Below are 19,422 nucleotides of genomic sequence, written 5' to 3'. Positions count from 1 at the left end.
TAATAACATCGTCATGGAACCTGAAGTTTCATTTTTTGTCCTAAAAACTACTACCACAAATAATTGAAATTTGGACACTGCCTGTGTTTAAAAAACGTAACTTCTAGGCACATATTAAGTTTTAAAATGACTTTAATACTAGCGCAACTTTTTTATGATAAAAAAAACTTCTTTTACAAATATATCTGAGTCCTGTCGGAAAACGGGCTTCGTATTCAGAATCAGGAGACAATTCTGCTTTAGAAATGAATTTCCACTGCTCCAGTCCAAAATCGGTGCAAAATTTGTTAGCACTAATGTCTGAAAGCTTCTATTTAGATTTGTTTAGATCGATATCTCTTCTGCAATAGAAAGGCAACGTTTTGAGAGGAATATAAGCGACAAGGGATTTCTGTGCAATCTTGTCTTTAAGAACAGGAATATCGATCTCCTCGACTGGTAAACAAGCACATCAGCGACAAAAATTGAAATTTGTCACATAAAACGGCAAGTGTCGTCAAAATGAGCATACAAAGCTTCTGTACACGTTCACAATAAGCAATTTTAACTGTGTAGATAACTCGTTGAGGAATGACTATAAAGTCCAATAAAACGATGATCATACTAATAAAATTGCACTTTTCAGTTCCCTACACCGAGGTGGATGAAAATTCAGCCTTGGTCGAAATGTTTGGCCAAGTAGACGCATACAAATGTAAATACATAGTGGCAGTCGGAGCCCTAGCGGGCCTGACAGTGAGTATGTTCGGTTCGATGTTTCCCATGCCTCGAATAATATACGCCATGGCTCAAGACGGATTAATTTTTAAGTGCGTTTTGTAATCCGCGAAAGACCCACTAATTCAACTCTTGTTAATTTTAGAGTATTTTCTCAAGTGTGGCCGAGTACGGGAACCCCGGCTTTAGCAACTTTCATTAGTGGTTTAGCAGCAGGTGTGGCTGCTCTTTTTATAAGGTTAGAAATCCTCGTAGAAATGATGTCGATAGGTACCCTTTTAGCTTATACATTAGTCTCAACATGTGTCCTAATATTGAGGTATCAACCCCACTCTACAAATTTAGTAGAGTTGTTACCTCAAAGTTTGAGAACTCCGTTAAGGGGGTCTCCAACCAAAGATGGACTTACTCAAAATCCTAACGAACCAACTCTATACGGTAACCAATTACTCCCGGATGCTCTAAAGCAAGCGATTGACGCTAACCTGGGACCCCCTATTCCTGCACCATCGCCTATTCCCAATCAGACAACCCAAAGAGTTATGGTGAGGAGAGTCACGAGAAGGTAAACACATTTACTGTGATGAGATTAGAATTTCAATTGCTGTGTTTAGCTCACCCGACAGCGACGACACGTTCGGCGCTGATGAACAAGAAGAGGAATTCTCAATGCGGGACGATCAGTTTTTGGTGTCGGATCGAACAGAAAATAAGTTCTACGGTGAGTTAAAGCAGTGCACGGTTAATCCAAATACGAAAATCCCGAAAAAAATTCACCATCATTTTTAACAATTGAGGAGTTTTTTTTTTTTTCAAAACTCCACAAACCCAGTTTTGACTGACATTGAGATTGATGTGAATTTGAGATTATTTTGGGTAAATCTAACAATGTGTATTTTTTGTTGAGTGAAAAACCTCTTGCTAAAACATTGTGTTACCCTCTAATGCCAAAATAGTTAATTTGAAGAAAATTGAACAAATTATCGTTTTTTCTACACCCTTGTAAAAAATTTTGAAATGGATTTATTGAGTTTTGAAAAATAACTCTGCAATTGTGCATGATAAAACTCATTTCTACAAACACAAAAACAGCTTCATGTAAAAAAAACTACGTTTTGTTTAAAATAAACTTAAAAAGTTTGTTTAAAATAAGCTCAAAAACAGTTTATTTAAATGTGGAATGACAAAGAACAAAAACAATAACAAACAGCCAAAATGAAAAAGAATTACAAACGAACAACAACAATGCGAAAAATTTACTGGCGAATTTGGGATGAAAATCAACAATTTTATATCACACCTCTATGTATCTTCGTAAAATCAGAATGAACCAACTCCCGACGTCTGCTCGCTAAAAGGCCTTAAACTCTTTTTTTTTTAATTGATAAATCTAAAGTTTTGGGCGCTATTTTAATTTCAAGTTTTAAAAATTATTTACAAAAAGTATTTATTTGTTTCCATGTAGTTAGAGTCAAGAATATTGCCGAAGCAGGCAGAAACAATATTTTTATTGGCTTCAAACATTTAACATAACACAAATGAATAGAACTGATCTAATTTTTGGCCAGTTTTATTTTTTTTACGCCATAGTTATTCCGTTTGTTAAACTTGTAGATTCGTTTTATACTAGAAACAAAACGTAATTTTTTGTTATACTTTATGTCTTTGCTTTACACCCAACTTTTCCGCATATAAGAAATTATGGACATTTTTTTTTTCTCATTTTTGAAACTGGACTAACCGTGAGTGTCGCTTTCTTATCCCATTTAGGCTGCACTTCCTTTAAGCTTCTCGTTACTTTTATCCACTATTTTGAATAAAAACATTTACTCTGACAACAACGTGGGGAAAAGGAAACACAATCCTAAAAAAACACAAAAAGTGTTGTTCCTGTAAACGTTTGGGGTCGTTTTCAACTCTTTAAAAACAGTTTGTGTCATATTTCAGGTACTTTACACGGCGCCGGAAGCGCAACAAGCACCGGCGGGGTCGTCGGTTCGACGGTGGGCCCCAGCTTAGGCTACATAGGGCGCAGACTACAGGTGACCACTCTTTTCCTTTGTTTTCACCCCGTTATAACCCCTTTTTAGGCCGCCACATATCTATGCCCTGCAATTTTCCCTTGGGTCGACACCGGCCCAGCAACCGAAGAGTCTGGAATGTTTGTGATGAAAATGGTCGGTTGTTTATATCTCCTGATAATAATTTTCGATCTTTTAATAGTGTGTGGTATGCACAATATGACCGGAACTATAACCTTCTTCTTCTTTGTATTTTTGTTCGCGATCATCGCCGTTTTGTTGGTCATCTCAAGAAAGCCACAAAACAGGTCAGTTGACTCAATTTGAAAACCAACATGACTTGAATACGTAATTGCAGGAACACTCTCATGTTCATGACGCCAGGATTGCCTTTTGTTCCCGCAGTGGCCATCACTGTTAATATTTACTTAATTTTTAAATTGTCGATCTTGACGTTGGTGAGGTTCACTATATGGATGACGTTAGGTTTGATTATGTACTTTTACTATGGAATTAAAAACAGCACGCTGGAGGAAGGAGCTGATGGAGATCAAAATATAGAGCTGACGGTGACGGACCACGAAAAACCGAAATTCAACAACACTGAGCAGAACATTTTCAGGTAGGAAAGGAAAGCTTAAACTCCGTTGATATCATAAAATTATATCAAAAATTACATTGTGGATACGAGTTAAAGCAGAAAAGTACAGGATGAACCAGAATAAAGTGCAGATTTTAACCAAAATATCAGACACCGATGTAGATAATGATTCTGCAAAAAAAAAATTCGAATAGGGTAAAACCCCTCCATATTACTTGTTCGACGCTTATGGGATTTAATTTAAACCACTGTTTCCTAGACTGCAAAAACCGTTCGACCAAAAAATATTTGTGTTCACTTTAATCGCACAACCAGTGTGACCGCTTTAAAAAAAGGTGATTTCTGGGAATTCTTTTAAAGAAAACTACTGCATGAAATATTTTCAAATTTAGTGGATATATTTTTACATAAATTTTAAAAACAAATTAAAATTTTCAGAAGAAAATTTTTAATTCTGGCCGAGTATTAAATATCTCCCAAGCTACTAGAAAAAAAAAGGTTCTCCACTGTTGCAGTGATTGCGGCCTTCACCGTGCTTAAAATAAATAGATTATTAAAATTAGAAGATATTTCCCGTTTCGACGGTGGAGAAATTTTGAAAATTGACTAAATGGCGGAGTTTTGAAAAAAAATGTAGAATTTCGCTCGAAAATTTGATAATTTTTGGCCCGACAAAATTATATTTTTTATACGATCGAAAAACTGGACGGTCATCCTACAGAAAAACTCTAGTTTTCGAAAAAATAGCTACTTTAATGTCAAATTTCAGCCTAAATCAGCTGTAAAAAAATACTGAATTTTTGAAGTTTTTTTTGAAAAAGTCCTCAAAGTCATTCAAAATCGATGTTACTCTACAAACAATGTTAAATGTTAGAGCAACATCGCTTAGAAGATTGCAGTGACATGTAAAAATTTATGATTGAAGACTAAACACCGTAAAGAGATCGATGAAAATCGTAAATTTACACTAAAATTGATTAAATTGGACTTTTGATTTTCCTTTTCATTTTGCCAAAATCGTTTCTTCAAAATTTGGAAAAACAATTGAAAATAAAAAAAAAACTAGCTGATATGATAAATCTGTCGACGAATTCTTACACAATAAGGTCAAAACTATGAAGAACCGTTGAGACTTCTTCGGAAAAAATTGAAACGTAAAATTTTGATGGACTGTGATCGGAATATGTAAAAAAAATTATCGATTTTTTCAAAATTTCACACTGGTTGTGCCCCTTAATCACTTACATTACTGATTTTAATAACAGGACACAATTCAAAAATTGGGTATGACGAAAAAATTAATTTATTTAAAAGAAATGGAGCCCTCAAAAGGGCCAATCTTTATCTTGATTACGGTGACTTTCCTAATAGCTTTGTGGATCAAACTGAAATTTTAATCAGAAATGAAATAATAAAGTTACCTAAAGTTCAGATTCACACGAAAACAAAACACTTTTTATAATTTAAGTTCATCACAATCACAAACCACTGACTAATAAAAAAAAATCCAACTTAAAATATTCCAAAATTGAACAATTTGGCACTGTAAAACCAACATTTCTCTACCATGATCATTGCTAAACTGACGAGAACTCCAATAACTCCCACCGGTTAATTAGCGTTTTTATTCCCAACTTTCCGATGGCCTGGACTGACGTTGACATTGAGCTGCTTTTTAAGCCACAAAAAGTGGTACTAAATGCTCTATGGCCACATTTCAATGAACTTTTCCGCATGTAATTCGGAGCTTTAGTTCTAACACCGGTTGGTCCTATGATCCTTGTTACATAAATAACTGTCGTTTTCCCGCAGCCAAGAACAACCAACGTACGAATGGGACCCGAAAGTATCTTGGGATCAGCCGTCTTGGGCGCAACCAACCCAGCAATATCAAGTCGAACAACAGTACAACGTGGAAACAAACAACACGCGTTCGGTAATTAATAAGTCGAATCCAACAACACAAGGTCCGAGTCTGTTTGTAAGCGATCCCACCGTTTTCCCTTCATGGGATGATTAGTGAGCTAAGCGCGAATTTGTTATTCTGTTGAAAAAATGGTTGTTATAACGTATAGTTACAATGGACTTAATTGGACTGAGATTTTTCAATTATTTATAGTGTAGTATGTTTTTCCGTAAACAGCTTGTCATATATTCTAAAGTGAGTGGTATGAAGACGATCGATTTTCTTGATGCACAATCTGACATGCACACTGTTTCCATGTAGAGAATTTTTTTATTATCATCCTATCACAAGACAAGTTCCTTTAGCTTCAACGGATTATACACCAATTTAAGCTGTGTTAACTTTTCAAGGCACAAGGTACCATATTTTGATTAAATTTCTCTTATTTTTAAGTCAACAGAGCATAGAACAAAGCTTCAATTTGATGTATAATACCGCACGTATTTACACGGGGCCTTCCCTTGTTCACTATTTCGGCCTATTTGCCTACACGAATCCCTTTGTGGAGTCTTGAGCGTTTGTTCAACCCGACGAAATTATCTTCCGTAACATATCATGAAACCGAGTCCCCCGGAAACGTCCCTTTTGTTTACCCCCTATGTTAATTAAAATAGAAGCGCTTGAACTGAACGGAAGACATATCACACCGGACTTTTCTTTGTTTTAACACTGAAATAGAGTGAGAGTTTGGTAAATTAACTGCGTTCTGTTTCTTTAAATGTACATAGCGGTGATACTAGAATATTTTTTCCGGTGATTCTTGTTACGATCTGTTACAAAGTTGCCTAAATATACAGGGTGTACTTACATAAAATAATGAAATTGTTAGGTTGTGATGGTAGTTAAGATCAGCCTTTCTCTCGGTCTTTGGACTCAGACACCCTGTATGCGAGTTTATTGCATTTTTCTAGTCACAACATATTGCGTAGATCTCAATGTCAAAATGTAACGTGTCCATGATCATAATGACTTCCAATGAGCTCTAAAATCTTCCTCTCGTTTTGTTAATGGAAGTCACTTTCACCATGGAGACAAATTCGGTGATATAAACGGCACAATTTACTGTATAGACAGAAGCAAATATTTTCAGCAGCTAGTTAGAGGGTACCCAACCACCATCAGTATTATTAATTACCGAGTTGACTCACGCCCCTTTTTTGTTCAACTTTGATTAGATGTGCGTTCAAAACAAGTGCTGTATTATATAACTTGAAAATGGGCTAACCTATTGTAAATAGTTTTACGTTAAAATGAAACAAAACTAAGTGTTGCAAAATGTTCTAAACATACCAAAGATGTATAAAGCACGTATTTAAATGTTGATAGCTTGTTATGGATATTCTCATTTCGATTATGTTAATCACGCCTTTGTATATACACAGGACTGATTAAAACATTAAAATATTTCACATACGTCAGTGCCTGGATTTAAGGAATGCATAACGGATTTTTTTTATTTTATTCCAACGCATTTATCATAAAATGAATTCAATTTTTTTCATTCGTGACAATAACGATGCGTTTCCTTTGTGTCGCAACAACTTTTCTCTTTTCTCACACATGGGTTTCTGTGACAATAAGTTCCTGAGTACTCTTCCTCCTTTACAAACATATCGACGGTTTTGTGATAAATGCGTGGCCAAACTTAGTTTTTGACGATAAAAATGTTACAAAATTTTCTTTTCAGTTACAAGCAAATCGAGAAAAAACATGTAAAAACAGAAAATTCCATTCCTGTTCATACATGTTGCAGATTAGGAATTCCTTTCGTTGATTTCGTATTTGTAAAGGGTTACATTTGTAATATAAAGTAATTATAGTGATATCTTGATGTTATTTCTTCCGATATATACATATTATATAAGTATGTTTTAGACATTTAAAATGTTATTTGATGATATTCATTGGAAATAAATGATTTCAGCATTGATTACCTGTCATTACCTTTACAAGAAAAACTAGCTTTTCTTATATAGCCTATTTATTAATTTAAATAGCATCAGTCATACATACCCACAGAACTACTTTATCAATTGAATATGAAATTATGTTATTACATTCGACATTTACCTAAAGCGTTCTATTTCTGTTCTTTATATAAAACATACTAAAAGTTATAACTAATTCTAAGAAATGAAATCTTTACAAACGTTAAAATTCTAAATCTGACTTCACTGGATGAAACACAATTAGTGATGGAAAAAGGATGGATAGCTGTCAAAACCTGTGTAACTCGCAAGTGCAACACATGATACTGAAGAAGAGCATCACCCCAAAACCACCATTTCGTTCTAATCTCACTAAATTTGACGTCCTTGTAGTAAATTTTCGTTCAGCTGTACTATAATACGTTCATGTATTGCACTTACTGGTAAGTATACACGTGCAAAAGAAAAAAGAAATATTCTATATTATGTAAATATTTTAATATTTACATTTTACACTTATATTTACATCTTTTATAACCGACTTCTGTGGACACAACACAATAGAGGAGAGTGAAGATGTCCTGTGGCCACAGGATTTCAGTTGATTTAATAATCATTACTTGAATGAAAACCAAACTTTAATGAAAACACGGTCTCGAGTGCATGAAATAAAAATGTACATACTACGACAAAACTATAAAAGTACAAACTTTTAAAAATCAGAATTTATGTCGAACGTCTTTCAAACACTGTAAAGAAAAAAATTCAAGGATTGAAGAGATTCAGGTACATATGTGAATATGTACTTTCCTATGCTATCTTCTTTTTATTATTAAAAAATTAACTGTAGGCTAGTTGAAGCCCCCATAAAACGACTACCGTTCAATTATTCAAAAACTATCGACTCAATATAAGAAAAATAGACCAAACAAAACTTGAACGGTACCCGTTAGAGCTGTACAAACATAACCTGTCGATTTAATTACAAAAGTGTTACCAAATATAAATCACAAATAAACTTTAAAACAATTTGTTATATTAGGTAATATTACAATTATCAATTGTTCAATAACCTACAGCGCAAATAGAAACGAAAACAAATTGTGAATTTGCTTTACTCAGCTGGTTTGTCTGCCGCTCCTGACGCAGGACTGGCCGCATCTTCCGTCGGCGTTTCGCTCTTCTCCTCCTTTTTATCATCCCCAGAACTTGAAGCATCCACGCTATCTTCTTTAGAGCCATTCTCCGTAACCTCAGCCTCCTAAAACAAAACATATTAAAGTCGAAATTAATTCATCTCTCTGCATTACTACCTTGGACACTTCAGCATTGTTATTTGCTAACTCCTCCTTCTCCTCATGTGTGTTATTTTCAACAGGCTGCGAATCATTCTTGGCTTCCTCACTTTTGGCTTCATTTTCAGTCATAGTAACATCTTTGCTTTCATCGTGAGAATCGCTCTCGTCTGTTGCATTTTGTGAGCCCTTTTTTGGACGACCACGTCCTTTGGCTGGTGTACTTTTACGTTCTTTCTTGGCTGGTGGCGGAGGAGTAGCAGTTACACCTTTAGCCGCTGATCGAGTGATTCGACGACCCTCAACATCTCCGCTAATGCCCTGATCATCAAGCGTCATTAAATACCATTTATCGAATTATTAATAACTTACCTTTGTAATGGCCTCGCTTTCCTCTTTCGTGCGATCGATAGTAGACACTCGAGGAGACTTGGACTTTCTTGACTTGACTGCTTTGTCATTCTGTGAGAAAATACAATTTCATTTAAATGTGTATCAAAAATAGTTGAAATGAAACAAGAGCTACTCATAAAATTAGCAAAGCGAGAGACCGAATTTTTTGTTTGCAGTGTGAGTTTCACAAATACAGTCGCGAGTGACGAAGTAACTGAGATATGTTACAAAGCAATAAACACTTACATTAAAAAACAAAGTGAAAGTAAACTATGTTATGTTTTGGTCTACAACATTATCAGAAATACAAGACAGTTTTACAACCAAGGATTATGATTTCCCAATTTTATAGTCGATTACACATGCAATCCAGTTTCTACAGAAGACAGTAAAGTCCTGGAATTGGAATTGCATATTAATTATACAAACATAATAAATTTATATTTGAATTACATGGATGTGAACAATATACAACACGGCAAGAAAATTTTTTTTGCCGCCTCGTTCAACACATTTGGATTTTCAATTAGAAGTACGTTTTGAATAAAAGGAATTCGGTAGTAGTCGTAACGTCTTTGCTGTTGTGGAATGTAAGTTTTGGCGGGATTTGTGAGACAATGGTTAGCTACCGATATCGATTATATTTTACGTTAAATTCATCTCCTCAACACGTCCACGTCGCGATCAACAATCTCCTTTCCTAATTTGTTAACAAATTATTACTAATTAATAATTAAAAACCAATTTCAAAGTTTCCCTCCAAAACATAAATAAGTCCGCTCTATTCTTCGACATGAATTGTGATCGAGAATCGTTCGACAGAGTGAAACGCCTATAATGACATACGTCTTAGCTCGTCGCATTCGAATATGGCGTACATACATAAAATCGGATATTTAGGAAAATCCCATCAATAAACCATCAAAAGCATCAAATTAACATTCATCCGTAAATATTCAACATCAAGTTTCAACAAAATCACATTTTCCAACGTATTAATTAAAGAAAATTCGTTGAAATGTCGACGATTTCTCGTTTGGTCTTTAGACTGTGAAAGTACTTGCGGTAGCTTATCGTCCTCGTACTGTTTCGAGGGGTTTAACCAAGTGGCGTCACATTCTAAAATCACTGCACTATTACGTGCACATTGCTAGACTGTTGCAAGTTGAAATTTTAATTAAACAGTTTGGCGTTACTTACTTGACTGTTTTCTTCTGGTACAACATTATTAGCACTGACAGCCTCAACTTCCGACATTTTTTCTATCTATTTTCACAGTATTTCGCGAATTTTATTAAAGACACACACAAACACGGTACCCGGTCGTTGTTTATACAGAGAAATGGCGCCGAGCGTGGGTCACGTGATTTCACAAATGTCGACAGGTACAATCGCGGGAAATTTGAAAAATTAGTTGAAAATTACTAAATCGTCAACAATCCAGTTGCAAAAATTACATTAGAGATACGACGCCCGAAATATATTTCTCCAAGCTTTGTTTAATTTGTGTACTTCAATTAATATTTTAATGATTTATCATGCTTATTACCCCACCATTAAATGCTAAACCCGTTATTAAAGTTTCTCTTTTATTAATTTAAATGACAATGGTAGAAAAATGAGGAAGAATTTGCTTTTAAAAGCGTTCTAGCATAATTATGCTATTTTAGAATAAAAAAATATTAAACATTTATTTGGCAACTCAAAAAAAATAGAGAAAATAGGTAATTTGGGTTGCAGAGAGCATTTAAAACAAACTTTTCTTTTTCCTTCAGTTCTTATACCTAAAACGATAGAACTTTACACAATGTATAAACGTTTTAAAATGTGCACTTTATCTGCTAACATTTACCATGTCGTTTATACAAAGTGTGCCTCATTAACGACTTAAGCCAACGATATGCTTTTTAGGCTTTTTAGGCAGCGACAAGCTAAATTATGTAACAAGGATTGGGACACATTTTTTGTCTTTGCAATGGTAAAAGGTAAAAAAGATTCTCTTCACCAAACTGTCAACAAAAATAATGTAAGTTATTAAATATATTTTAGGATACATTCAAGATAATTTTAAAAACTAAATAACAGCAAAATATAAAGATCGCTGAAATAGCAAATACGAGAAATATTTACATTAAAGCAGAACCTATAGTACAACTCTGAGTAAAACTGAGTAAAAAAACAATATGAATATTCAAAATAAACATGTTCCACATAATTTGAACTTGTAAAAGTTTTTTTGTGAAAATTATGGAGATTTAAAGTTTGTGAACATTACTATAACTAAAAATCTCGATATTTCTAAAGTGATTGACTTAGACAGAAAATGTTTTAAAATATCATTTCTTCAAAACTTGGTTTCTTAGGGCTCCAACAAGTACAACTGCACAATTTTCTTGTGACTTTAAATGTTTAGCTTTTAATTCTTCCACCACATTGTTTGGAATGGCTGAACCAGCATCAAAATCTGAAAAAGAAAATACCATAGTTTCTCCATTAAAAATTAAAGATATTTTTAGAGCAGCAGTTTCCTTTTTCATTGAATTAAGACTGCTTAGCCAAAAGTTATTAATATTTTCCATACCTAATATATTGTTTGATGCTTTATCAATTAAAAAATTGATTTCAACGTCTGTTGGTTCAATAGTAACTGTGGCTTTAATTATGTTGCCATTTTCATTATCTCCATCAATGGCAACTTTCATTCCAAAAGTCCGACAAAACAATTTATTAGCTTCATCTAAGACACATTTTTCCTTCTTGTATTGTCTTTTTAGAAAATTTAATCCTAAAATCGTACATTAAAATTCACATCACCCCCCCTTAGCTCTTACTTTCTTGAAGACTTTTCTCTTCTTCAGTAAGTTTCTGAGAAATCTTGTCTAACTCGCCAACACTATGTAAAACCCGACTTTCCTCGTCCAATAATTTATTATATTTAGATTGACACTCTATAACAGTTTCTTCAAGTATTTTCTTTTGTTGAAAGTATCTCTCCTTTAGTTTTAAACAATGCTGTCGTTTAATAGGAGCTGCAAAACATCATTCCATCATTAACTCAATATATTCTTCAATTCTCACTTTTTTTTTCTAAATCGGCAAAAGATTCCAACACACTTCGCTTTTTTGCCTCAAATTGATCCAGGTTTTGCCTGTGAATCGTCCTCAATGTTGATACCTCTTGAGTTAGGACAGTTTCCAATTCGTGACTGTCGTTTATCCCAGTCCAAGGAGCGAATAAAGATGAATCTTAAACTAAGAGTTTATTTATTTGAAGAGAAAATTTTAAACTCACCATCCATTTTCATTTAATTTGACCGTTAGCGTTTGACGTTGCTGTCACATTCAAATCTGGGGATTTTAGTTTTAGGAAGTAACGTGCACCTAAAACCCCCTACTTTTTTATGAAATTTTCCCGCTTTTTTGCTAAATTTGTTTAGAATTGACTAAAAACGAAGAAAACTACGAAATTACATCATGGTCCATGACTGATAAATCCATTGAGTGTTTTTTGCATAAAGAAAATATGATTCCATTCCTTTTTTTTATATCGACATAACCTATACTGTCACCCATTCTTCACTTTTGAAAGTCCTATAAATAAAACATGGAAAACATTTATATTGTTCCACGCCCAAAATACCGACTAATTGATTAAAAAGTAACAAATTGTTCGCACAATGGTAAGACTAATGTAAATCATGAATATTTCAGGTCTTTACTACCTAAAAGTTGTAACATCAGTACCATCATATTCAAGTCATTTTAGATCTCTAAAAAATATCTCAGGAGATGTAAGTATTTGATTTATTATTCCCCATCATCAATTACTGAATTCAATCAGATCATGAGAAGCCTGGCTGTGTTTGACTTTGACTACACAATTTTGAACGACAATTCAGATACTGCAATTTTCCGTTTATGTGATAAAGGCGAAATTCCTCAAGACCTTAAAAAGATTCGAAGCACCCAAGGATGGACTGCGTTCATGCAAGCTGTGTTTACTCTTCTCCACAAACAAGGTGTGAAGTCAGACTCTATAAAAAGTTTAGTAAAAAATCTACCCCCAGTCAGTGGAATGACTGATCTAATCCGCAAGTTACGCAATAATAATTTCGATGAAATCGTAATTAGTGACTCTAACAGTCTTTTTATTCAGGCTTGGTTGGATAATCACGGTTTGGATGATTGTATTGAAAAAGTATTCACAAATCCAGCTGAAATTGTAGATGACACAATTAATATCTCGCCCTATCATATTCAGAACTCTTGTAAACTGAGCACAGTTAATCTGTGTAAAGGACAAATTTTAGATGACTTTGTAGAGACCCAGAGACAGCGGGGGGTAGTCTATGATAGAATAATTTATATAGGAGATGGCGGAAACGATTTTTGTCCAGTTCTGCGGTTGAAACGTACCGATTTAGCTTGTGCTCGTAAAAATTACAAACTTTGCGAACTTCTTGAAAAGGCAACTAATATTAAAAGTGAAGTCTTAGTTTGGGAAACAGGAGATGATATTTTAAAGAGGTTGGATTTGAAAGAGTAGCTGTATTATTAATTATTTATTCAGTTACAACTTTTAATTACATTGGCACCTAATACTTAGCAGCCACCACTTCTCTCAACAAACAAAATTATTTACATTCATTTAAATAGAAATTGTTGCTTAATCTATTGTGACTATATTGCAAATAAATGATCAAAAATGACATCGAGTTGGTTTCCGTTTATAAACAAATCGTCTTCACTCTGCGTATAATACTGTTCTGTAATATTTATCAGTTATTAGTCTTAGTTTTTGGCGTGTCATCATTTGTGTCTACCGTCGAAATAAATACAAGCAGTCCAGTGGCCCTCTTGAATAATATAACGCCATGACTCTTGTTTGGGGTTGAAAAAAATTGTATAAACAACTTCGGCTACTGGGACTCTTCCTACTGTACATATAAAAATGTAAAACTGATTAATCACATTACTGGTAGGGGATTGTGGAGTATTATAACGTTAGTGAGTTTATGACTTGGATTTGTTCTTAAAATGTGAAGAATGACAGCCAAATCAATGGAGTTTGAAAATTATTACAAAATACGTCGAAAACGTTGGTTGAACATTTGAAAACACCACAGTTAAATATTGTGTGCAACATCTTTGATTACATTTGAATTCATTTCTTTGAGCAATATAATATTCAACGACGTTAAGTACGTAAATAAGTGGTTTTCAAACGTGAAACTTAAAAAAGCAAGATCGACGAAATTAAATGAACATCCTATATACAAGTGTATCATCAATTTAGTGGTGTTTTAATTTTCCAATGAGTGCATCATTACATTTTTGCAATCTTTATGTATATGTACATTTTAGTGAGTTTTATAACAGATCGTGATAAAAACCAATAAAAAAAATATCGCCACTTTCATTAGAACGTGCGTACTTTTACGGAGGCACCACAGTCTACTCATGGCATTTTTTGAAAGTTTTCTCGTTAAAAAATGTGCCTTTTAGTTTGTGCACTTGTCCAGGCCTCTACGTAAAATTACGCACCTTGTATTAAACATTAAGATTCGAAAAGGATAAAATTTCCTAACCGTTATTAAACACTGACTACATTCAATCTGAGTAAACAGTAAAAGTAACAATCCAGTCGTGATATGAATATCGAGTGCAACAAATTCAACATACAGATTGCAATCGTCTCTTTGGTCACAGTATGTCAGTTTCGTAAACTTTATTAGAGGTGGTGGTCTGTTCTTCTGTCGTGTTGTTACTATTTTGTGTATTGGTCAACGTATTTTTATTAACTGAATTGGCTGTGGTGTTTGGAAGATTCGTCAATGACCCGGTTATCTGTGAGGTAGACATCTGGAGTCCCATCTTCTGCAAAAGGTTGGATTCGCTACCGGTCTTCTTTAAAAGTTGATCGGGAGTAGGCGGCACCACTGCTAACGTATTGGTGCCCCTCTGCAGCTGCTGCAGCCTCGCGTATTGTTCTTGCAAGGCTTTTTGTTTCTTGAGTAGTTCCTGGTGGCGTTGTTCCAACTCCTCCTTTCTTGTTTTTTTCGAACCATCCTGCGAGTTGACGCTCTCGCAGCTGCTGCTGTTACTCGCTGAAATCGCCTCGTTTTCTGGAGGCAACTGCAGATTCCATCCAATGTTTCTTGGTAACGTTTGAGCCTTCTCCTTGATGCTGGACCTATTAGGAACGTTTCTCCGCAGTGTTTCCAATCCTAGATTTTGTGTGGCCGCTTCAAACTGACTTTGCGGCTTATTTTCGACCATATTCTGCACGTTCTGGATATGTTGCAAGCCTGCTGCTGGTGATCTTGGTGGCAAACTGGGCGAGGTAGGGGAGGCCAATGGTGACTTGGAACTAGTCCGTGGAGGTGGTGGAGGCGGCACGCGCCGTCCCGTGATGTGTTGAAGGAGTTCGGCGTTCCTTTCCGGGATGGGAGGTTTATTCGCCGAGGGTTTCTGGGGTTGGATAGGAGGGCTGTTATCCGTGTCCGAACCGCTAGGATACGAATGGAGTCGTCGTAGACTCCCAGTGGCGGTGCTCACTGTGAGATTCTGCGTCGGGAGGAAGGTGGCCGAGTCCATGCTTCCCTTTCTCCCGATCTCCGACATGTGCGGGGGATGACTAGGGGGAATGCCCTTGGTTGGGACGGCGGGCGGTTCCTCTGTATTGTGGGGTTTCGAAAATGTCTGCAGTTCATCTAACAGAGCGTCGAGTGCGTTCTCCGGACGTTGGGCATTGTCGGGGGTGTTGGCGGAGTCTCCCCCGACGATGAGCGACCCCACACGTGCACCGGAAGGGGGCTGCACAACAAAAACATGTTATAGAACAGTTAACACACCACAATAAACGATCAGTCGTTCAGGTCGAAAGAACTGACATTTCTAATACACCAACATGAAAGAAACAGCAAGAAAACCTTATTCCGTGTGCGGAGACAAGTACAAGCACATTTACTATCGCCTTAAGTAATTTCAAGTGTAAAGAGGCCCACCCACAGTCTTCAGCAGATCGAGCAAAGTTTCAAAATAATGTTAAAAGCCAACTATTCATTATAAATGTTATCTTTTCTCGATCAGCATTCACGTATTTGTGACAGGGATTGGTATATTAGCATGGCAGTGACCGAAGACTGCAGGCATTGTCCAAAAGAAATTAAAAAAAATGTTACCTTAAAAGAATAAAACGCATTGTGCAAAAATAAATTCACGTCAACTACAGATTATGGGGTGAGTCCAACTGAAACAATTACTAAATTATTAAATAAAAACCGAGACACAGTTTATTAAAATTATATCGACAGTTTTAAAAAAAGAAAAAAGCATCAGTGTGTGGCTTGCATGCAGGAAGTATTGTAAGTCTTACCAATAAGATTGCCACGTAGGCAAAAATTCATACATTCTGTTAAAAATAAAGGTGAAAAGGTGGCGAACGTGCAACCAGGCAGAAAGCATGCAAATATAAGTTCTTTCCCTTATAGTAAGGTAGAGTTTGCCAACCGAAAAATTCCTTGTAACTACTTGAAAAATTTGTTTACAAAATAATAAGCAAAAGAAGCTACCACAAACTAAGCTACAAAGACTTTACAAGTACATTCAAAATTAACTACTCGAACTACAGAATGCCATAATGTACTAGTAAAGTATATATTATATGGGTCCAAAATAACTAAGTCAAGCGAAAAAGTACCTAAGACTACAAAACAAAATAAAAAAATCAGTCGTAATAATATAAAAGCATCATTAATTGTGTAATCAAGGACAAGGCACTTTCTTTTTCCTTTTTCACATGTGGGACAATGGATAATGTTATCGAACGATATGGTGGTGCAAATCGGCCTCTTTGGCCCTATTATGACATTTCCAATGACACCTTACTATAAGGAAAAGGTAAAATTAGTCATTTAAGCATCATTCAATCCATAATTTATTGGTCCTAGTTTTCAGCACTTAACTAATTGCACCATTTCATGAAAACGTCCCGCGAGAGACGTCTTCACGCATCGAAAAATGAGTGAACATGAGAAAAACTAAAGCATGATGGTGTGCAAATAGAGAAAGAAGTGAGCCAATCGAATCGAATTGTGTTTTGTGCATTAATATCATGATACAAGGAGGGGATGTAATTTTCGTGACGTGCTCAGTGCAAATATTTAGATAGACCAATAAATTACAAGAGTAAATCCGAATCAAGCCAAAGTATAATCAATGAACAGTTCATTATCAAGAACATATCACGTACGAGTCAAGAAATAAATATGCAAGCATTATTGATAAACGGAGAATTATTTTACTCGTGAGTGGTTATAGCTTCCTTGAAGTTAGAACTCCACTTCCAGTCGTACTAGACAAAGACAACAAAAATACAATTTCAATGCTTTGTGGTTCGCTTGTGTCTAAAGTGAGGGACGGGTGGATGTGGCTTTTGCGTTTCAATGATTAATGCGACAACTGAATCGCATCAACATTGCACCTTGTTAAGAGTTTTCATGGATAAGTTTATACACTCCTCTACACATTAAGTATGTACAAAATGTACATGGGCTATTTATAATTTCTCACATTAACATCAGGTTTAAGGCAGTTAGATTTTGTGCATGGTCTGTTCAAATCGTGGGGGTTGGGGATGTAAAACAAGATGCTTTCTACAGCAAGAGAAGTCCTAAACTAAGTTAGAATCGACCGTGATACCCATGAAAAGTTATCAAATCAACAACACACTTTTAAAACTTTTCACGATCATGGTCGAATTTAGAAAGGGGTAAGGGGTTGTCATAGCTAAGGTAACATTGGAAATGCGTATTGCATCATTTTGAGAATATCACCTTATTAGTCCATTAATGTAAGGCATTCTTCTGCAGAAAAATGCTGAAAGTTGAATCAATTTATTCTCCGTTTTCTTCCACGGCTTAAATTGATTCGCCACAACAGCTATGCATGCAGGTCAGACATTGATTGCTTAGCTTTTTGTGAACTTACCTTGCTGTGTGTTGACGATGTGGGTGTTATCGGTGGCGTTTCGGTCACTGTAGGCGAGAGCCGACCGTCAGTCGATGAGTTTGAGCAAGGAAGGCGTTGCTCTTGAACACTTGCAAGTCTACAACATTAAATTACAAATTAGAGCAAAGCTACTACTCCTACTGTAGCAACGCCATTGTGCGAAATCCCAGACAATTAGAGAGCTCAAAACTATTAGGAAACAAGACGAGACCTCTTCATTTTTAGTTATTATGTCGACTTAAGGGGCACAACGACTGTGAAATTGGAAAAAATCGTTTATTTTTTTTTGCATATTTCGATACCTTTAAAAATACCATACAAAAATTTCACATAGTTTTTGAGTTATTGCTATTAGTATTATAAACTAACTATTACAGCTATGAACTATAATAATGTTATCATTAAACGCGTTTTTCTTGAAACTACATTTTTCAAATTTGCTGCAGTTGTAACTCAGACAAATTATTCGATCGTCTTCAAGTTTTTTTTGTTTTATTTTGTATATCTTGCTCTGTACTATGAACCTCCAGTTTTTCGATCGTATAAAAAATGTGATTTTGGCGGGCTAAAAATCATCAAATTTTCGAGCGAAAATCCGCCATTTTGTCAAATTTCAAAAATTTTCTACTATTGAGGTTCATCCCACGGGAATCTTCTAGTTATAATTTTTTTATTATTTTTATTTCAACAATGGTGAAGGCTGCAATAACTGCAGTAGTGGAATTGTTTATGTAAAAATGGATCCTTCAAAGTTGAAAACATTTCATGCAGTAGTTTTCTTTAAAAAAAATCCCAAAAAACATCTTTTTTTGGGGGGTCACAGTGGTTGTGCCCCTTAACATATTTACATAGTCGACATTACAAATTATTTGTGGATTTGAATTAATTAAAAACTAAATCTAATTGAAGCGAACAATGACAAGAAGAGCTAAATAACCTTTTCAACGTGACTAGAGTCCCTGTAAGTTTTTTACACCGTCTTAAAGCACTTTCCAGCCGTTCAGGCTCTTCCTTCAAAAATTTTTCCTCCCTCATAACTTTCTCCATTTCTGAACCCAGGAAAGACTTCATCCCATCTTGTAGGCCGGGAAATCTACAACATCTAAGTTTAGTCAAACGGAACAATTGTTTTTTATTTACCTTAATTTTAAATCGGCCACTGTTTTTGAGCTTTTACTTAAGACTAGTGCCATGTTTTCGACGTCCGACATGTTAACTCTCGTCTTCCTGTTGATGACGTTCCCCCTCAATTCCTCAACTGTGGATTCTAAATCGCTTAGATCCTTCTCCAGACGTAACATCTCCTGCTTGTAGAGGTCTTCTTCCCGACTCAGCCGGACCCTCTCCTGGTCCATCCCTGGATTTGTTTTCACTTAAGTAACAATTAAATGTGAATTTAGTCCTACCAGCTTGCCAAACTTGCTCTCCGCCGGCTAGCAGCATCGCTCTAATTTTGATAAATGTGTCCCTGATGGTCTCCCGGACTGAA

The 19,422-nt window shown here is 35.4% G+C and overlaps 5 protein-coding genes across 24 annotated transcripts in view; 2 read left to right on the top strand and 3 right to left on the bottom strand.

Moving 5' to 3' along the window:
- Positions 1–7,235, top strand: part of LOC148174308 (solute carrier family 7 member 14) — a 43,351-nt gene extending 36,116 nt beyond the window's left edge. Inside the window, exons 7-13 of the mRNA XM_088035361.1 lie at positions 626–809; positions 863–1,282; positions 1,332–1,438; positions 2,665–2,759; positions 2,808–3,046; positions 3,097–3,360; positions 5,152–7,235. Coding sequence (XP_087891487.1) covers positions 626–809; positions 863–1,282; positions 1,332–1,438; positions 2,665–2,759; positions 2,808–3,046; positions 3,097–3,360; positions 5,152–5,359 — 1,517 coding nt within the window. The 3' untranslated portion in view covers positions 5,360–7,235. The remainder of the gene's footprint in view (positions 1–625; positions 810–862; positions 1,283–1,331; positions 1,439–2,664; positions 2,760–2,807; positions 3,047–3,096; positions 3,361–5,151) is intronic.
- Positions 7,236–7,268: 33 nt separating this feature from the next.
- On the bottom strand, positions 7,269–10,300 carry LOC148174307 (uncharacterized). Its single transcript, XM_088035363.1, has 4 exons — positions 10,122–10,300; positions 8,901–8,990; positions 8,547–8,849; positions 7,269–8,494 (listed from the first exon to the last, which is right to left on the bottom strand). The coding sequence occupies exons 1-4, from the start codon at positions 10,176–10,178 to the stop codon at positions 8,348–8,350; spliced, it is 597 nt and encodes a 198-aa protein (XP_087891489.1). The 5' UTR covers positions 10,179–10,300; the 3' UTR covers positions 7,269–8,347.
- A 635-nt stretch (positions 10,301–10,935) lies between these two features.
- On the bottom strand, positions 10,936–12,302 carry LOC148174306 (uncharacterized). The gene is made up of 5 exons (XM_088037490.1): positions 12,214–12,302; positions 12,000–12,167; positions 11,753–11,950; positions 11,503–11,706; positions 10,936–11,385 (listed from the first exon to the last, which is right to left on the bottom strand). The coding sequence occupies exons 1-5, from the start codon at positions 12,224–12,226 to the stop codon at positions 11,258–11,260; spliced, it is 711 nt and encodes a 236-aa protein (XP_087893616.1). The 5' UTR covers positions 12,227–12,302; the 3' UTR covers positions 10,936–11,257.
- A 137-nt stretch (positions 12,303–12,439) lies between these two features.
- LOC148174305 (pyridoxal phosphate phosphatase PHOSPHO2-like) lies at positions 12,440–13,631 on the top strand. Its single transcript, XM_088037491.1, has 3 exons — positions 12,440–12,579; positions 12,633–12,712; positions 12,763–13,631. The coding sequence occupies exon 3, from the start codon at positions 12,766–12,768 to the stop codon at positions 13,465–13,467; it is 702 nt and encodes a 233-aa protein (XP_087893617.1). The 5' UTR covers positions 12,440–12,579; positions 12,633–12,712; positions 12,763–12,765; the 3' UTR covers positions 13,468–13,631.
- LOC148174301 (uncharacterized) overlaps positions 13,471–19,422 on the bottom strand; it is a 107,508-nt gene continuing 101,556 nt past the window's right edge. For 17 of the 20 annotated variants that reach the window (XM_088037463.1, XM_088037473.1, XM_088037472.1 and 14 more), the window contains 5 exons: positions 19,340–19,422; positions 19,074–19,290; positions 18,871–19,026; positions 17,913–18,030; positions 13,471–15,737 (listed from right to left, as the gene is read on the bottom strand). The exon at positions 19,340–19,422 is cut by the window's right edge and continues 196 nt beyond it. In XM_088037463.1, the coding sequence (XP_087893589.1) occupies positions 14,625–15,737; positions 17,913–18,030; positions 18,871–19,026; positions 19,074–19,290; positions 19,340–19,422 (1,687 nt within the window). In that variant the 3' untranslated portion in view covers positions 13,471–14,624. Of the gene's footprint in view, positions 15,738–16,105; positions 16,186–17,227; positions 17,278–17,912; positions 18,031–18,870; positions 19,027–19,073; positions 19,291–19,339 lie in introns of those variants that run through there. The other 3 variants (XM_088037481.1, XM_088037482.1, XM_088037483.1) reach the window with 3 other exon arrangements.

This window comes from Gnatocerus cornutus, chromosome 5, assembly GCF_029298725.1.
Source record: "Gnatocerus cornutus isolate USDA-ARS CGAHR chromosome 5, icGnaCorn1.1, whole genome shotgun sequence".
Lineage (NCBI taxonomy): Eukaryota > Metazoa > Arthropoda > Insecta > Coleoptera > Tenebrionidae > Gnatocerus > Gnatocerus cornutus.
Note: the sequence above shows the minus strand (reverse complement) of the source record. Positions and strands in the feature narration are given on the sequence as shown.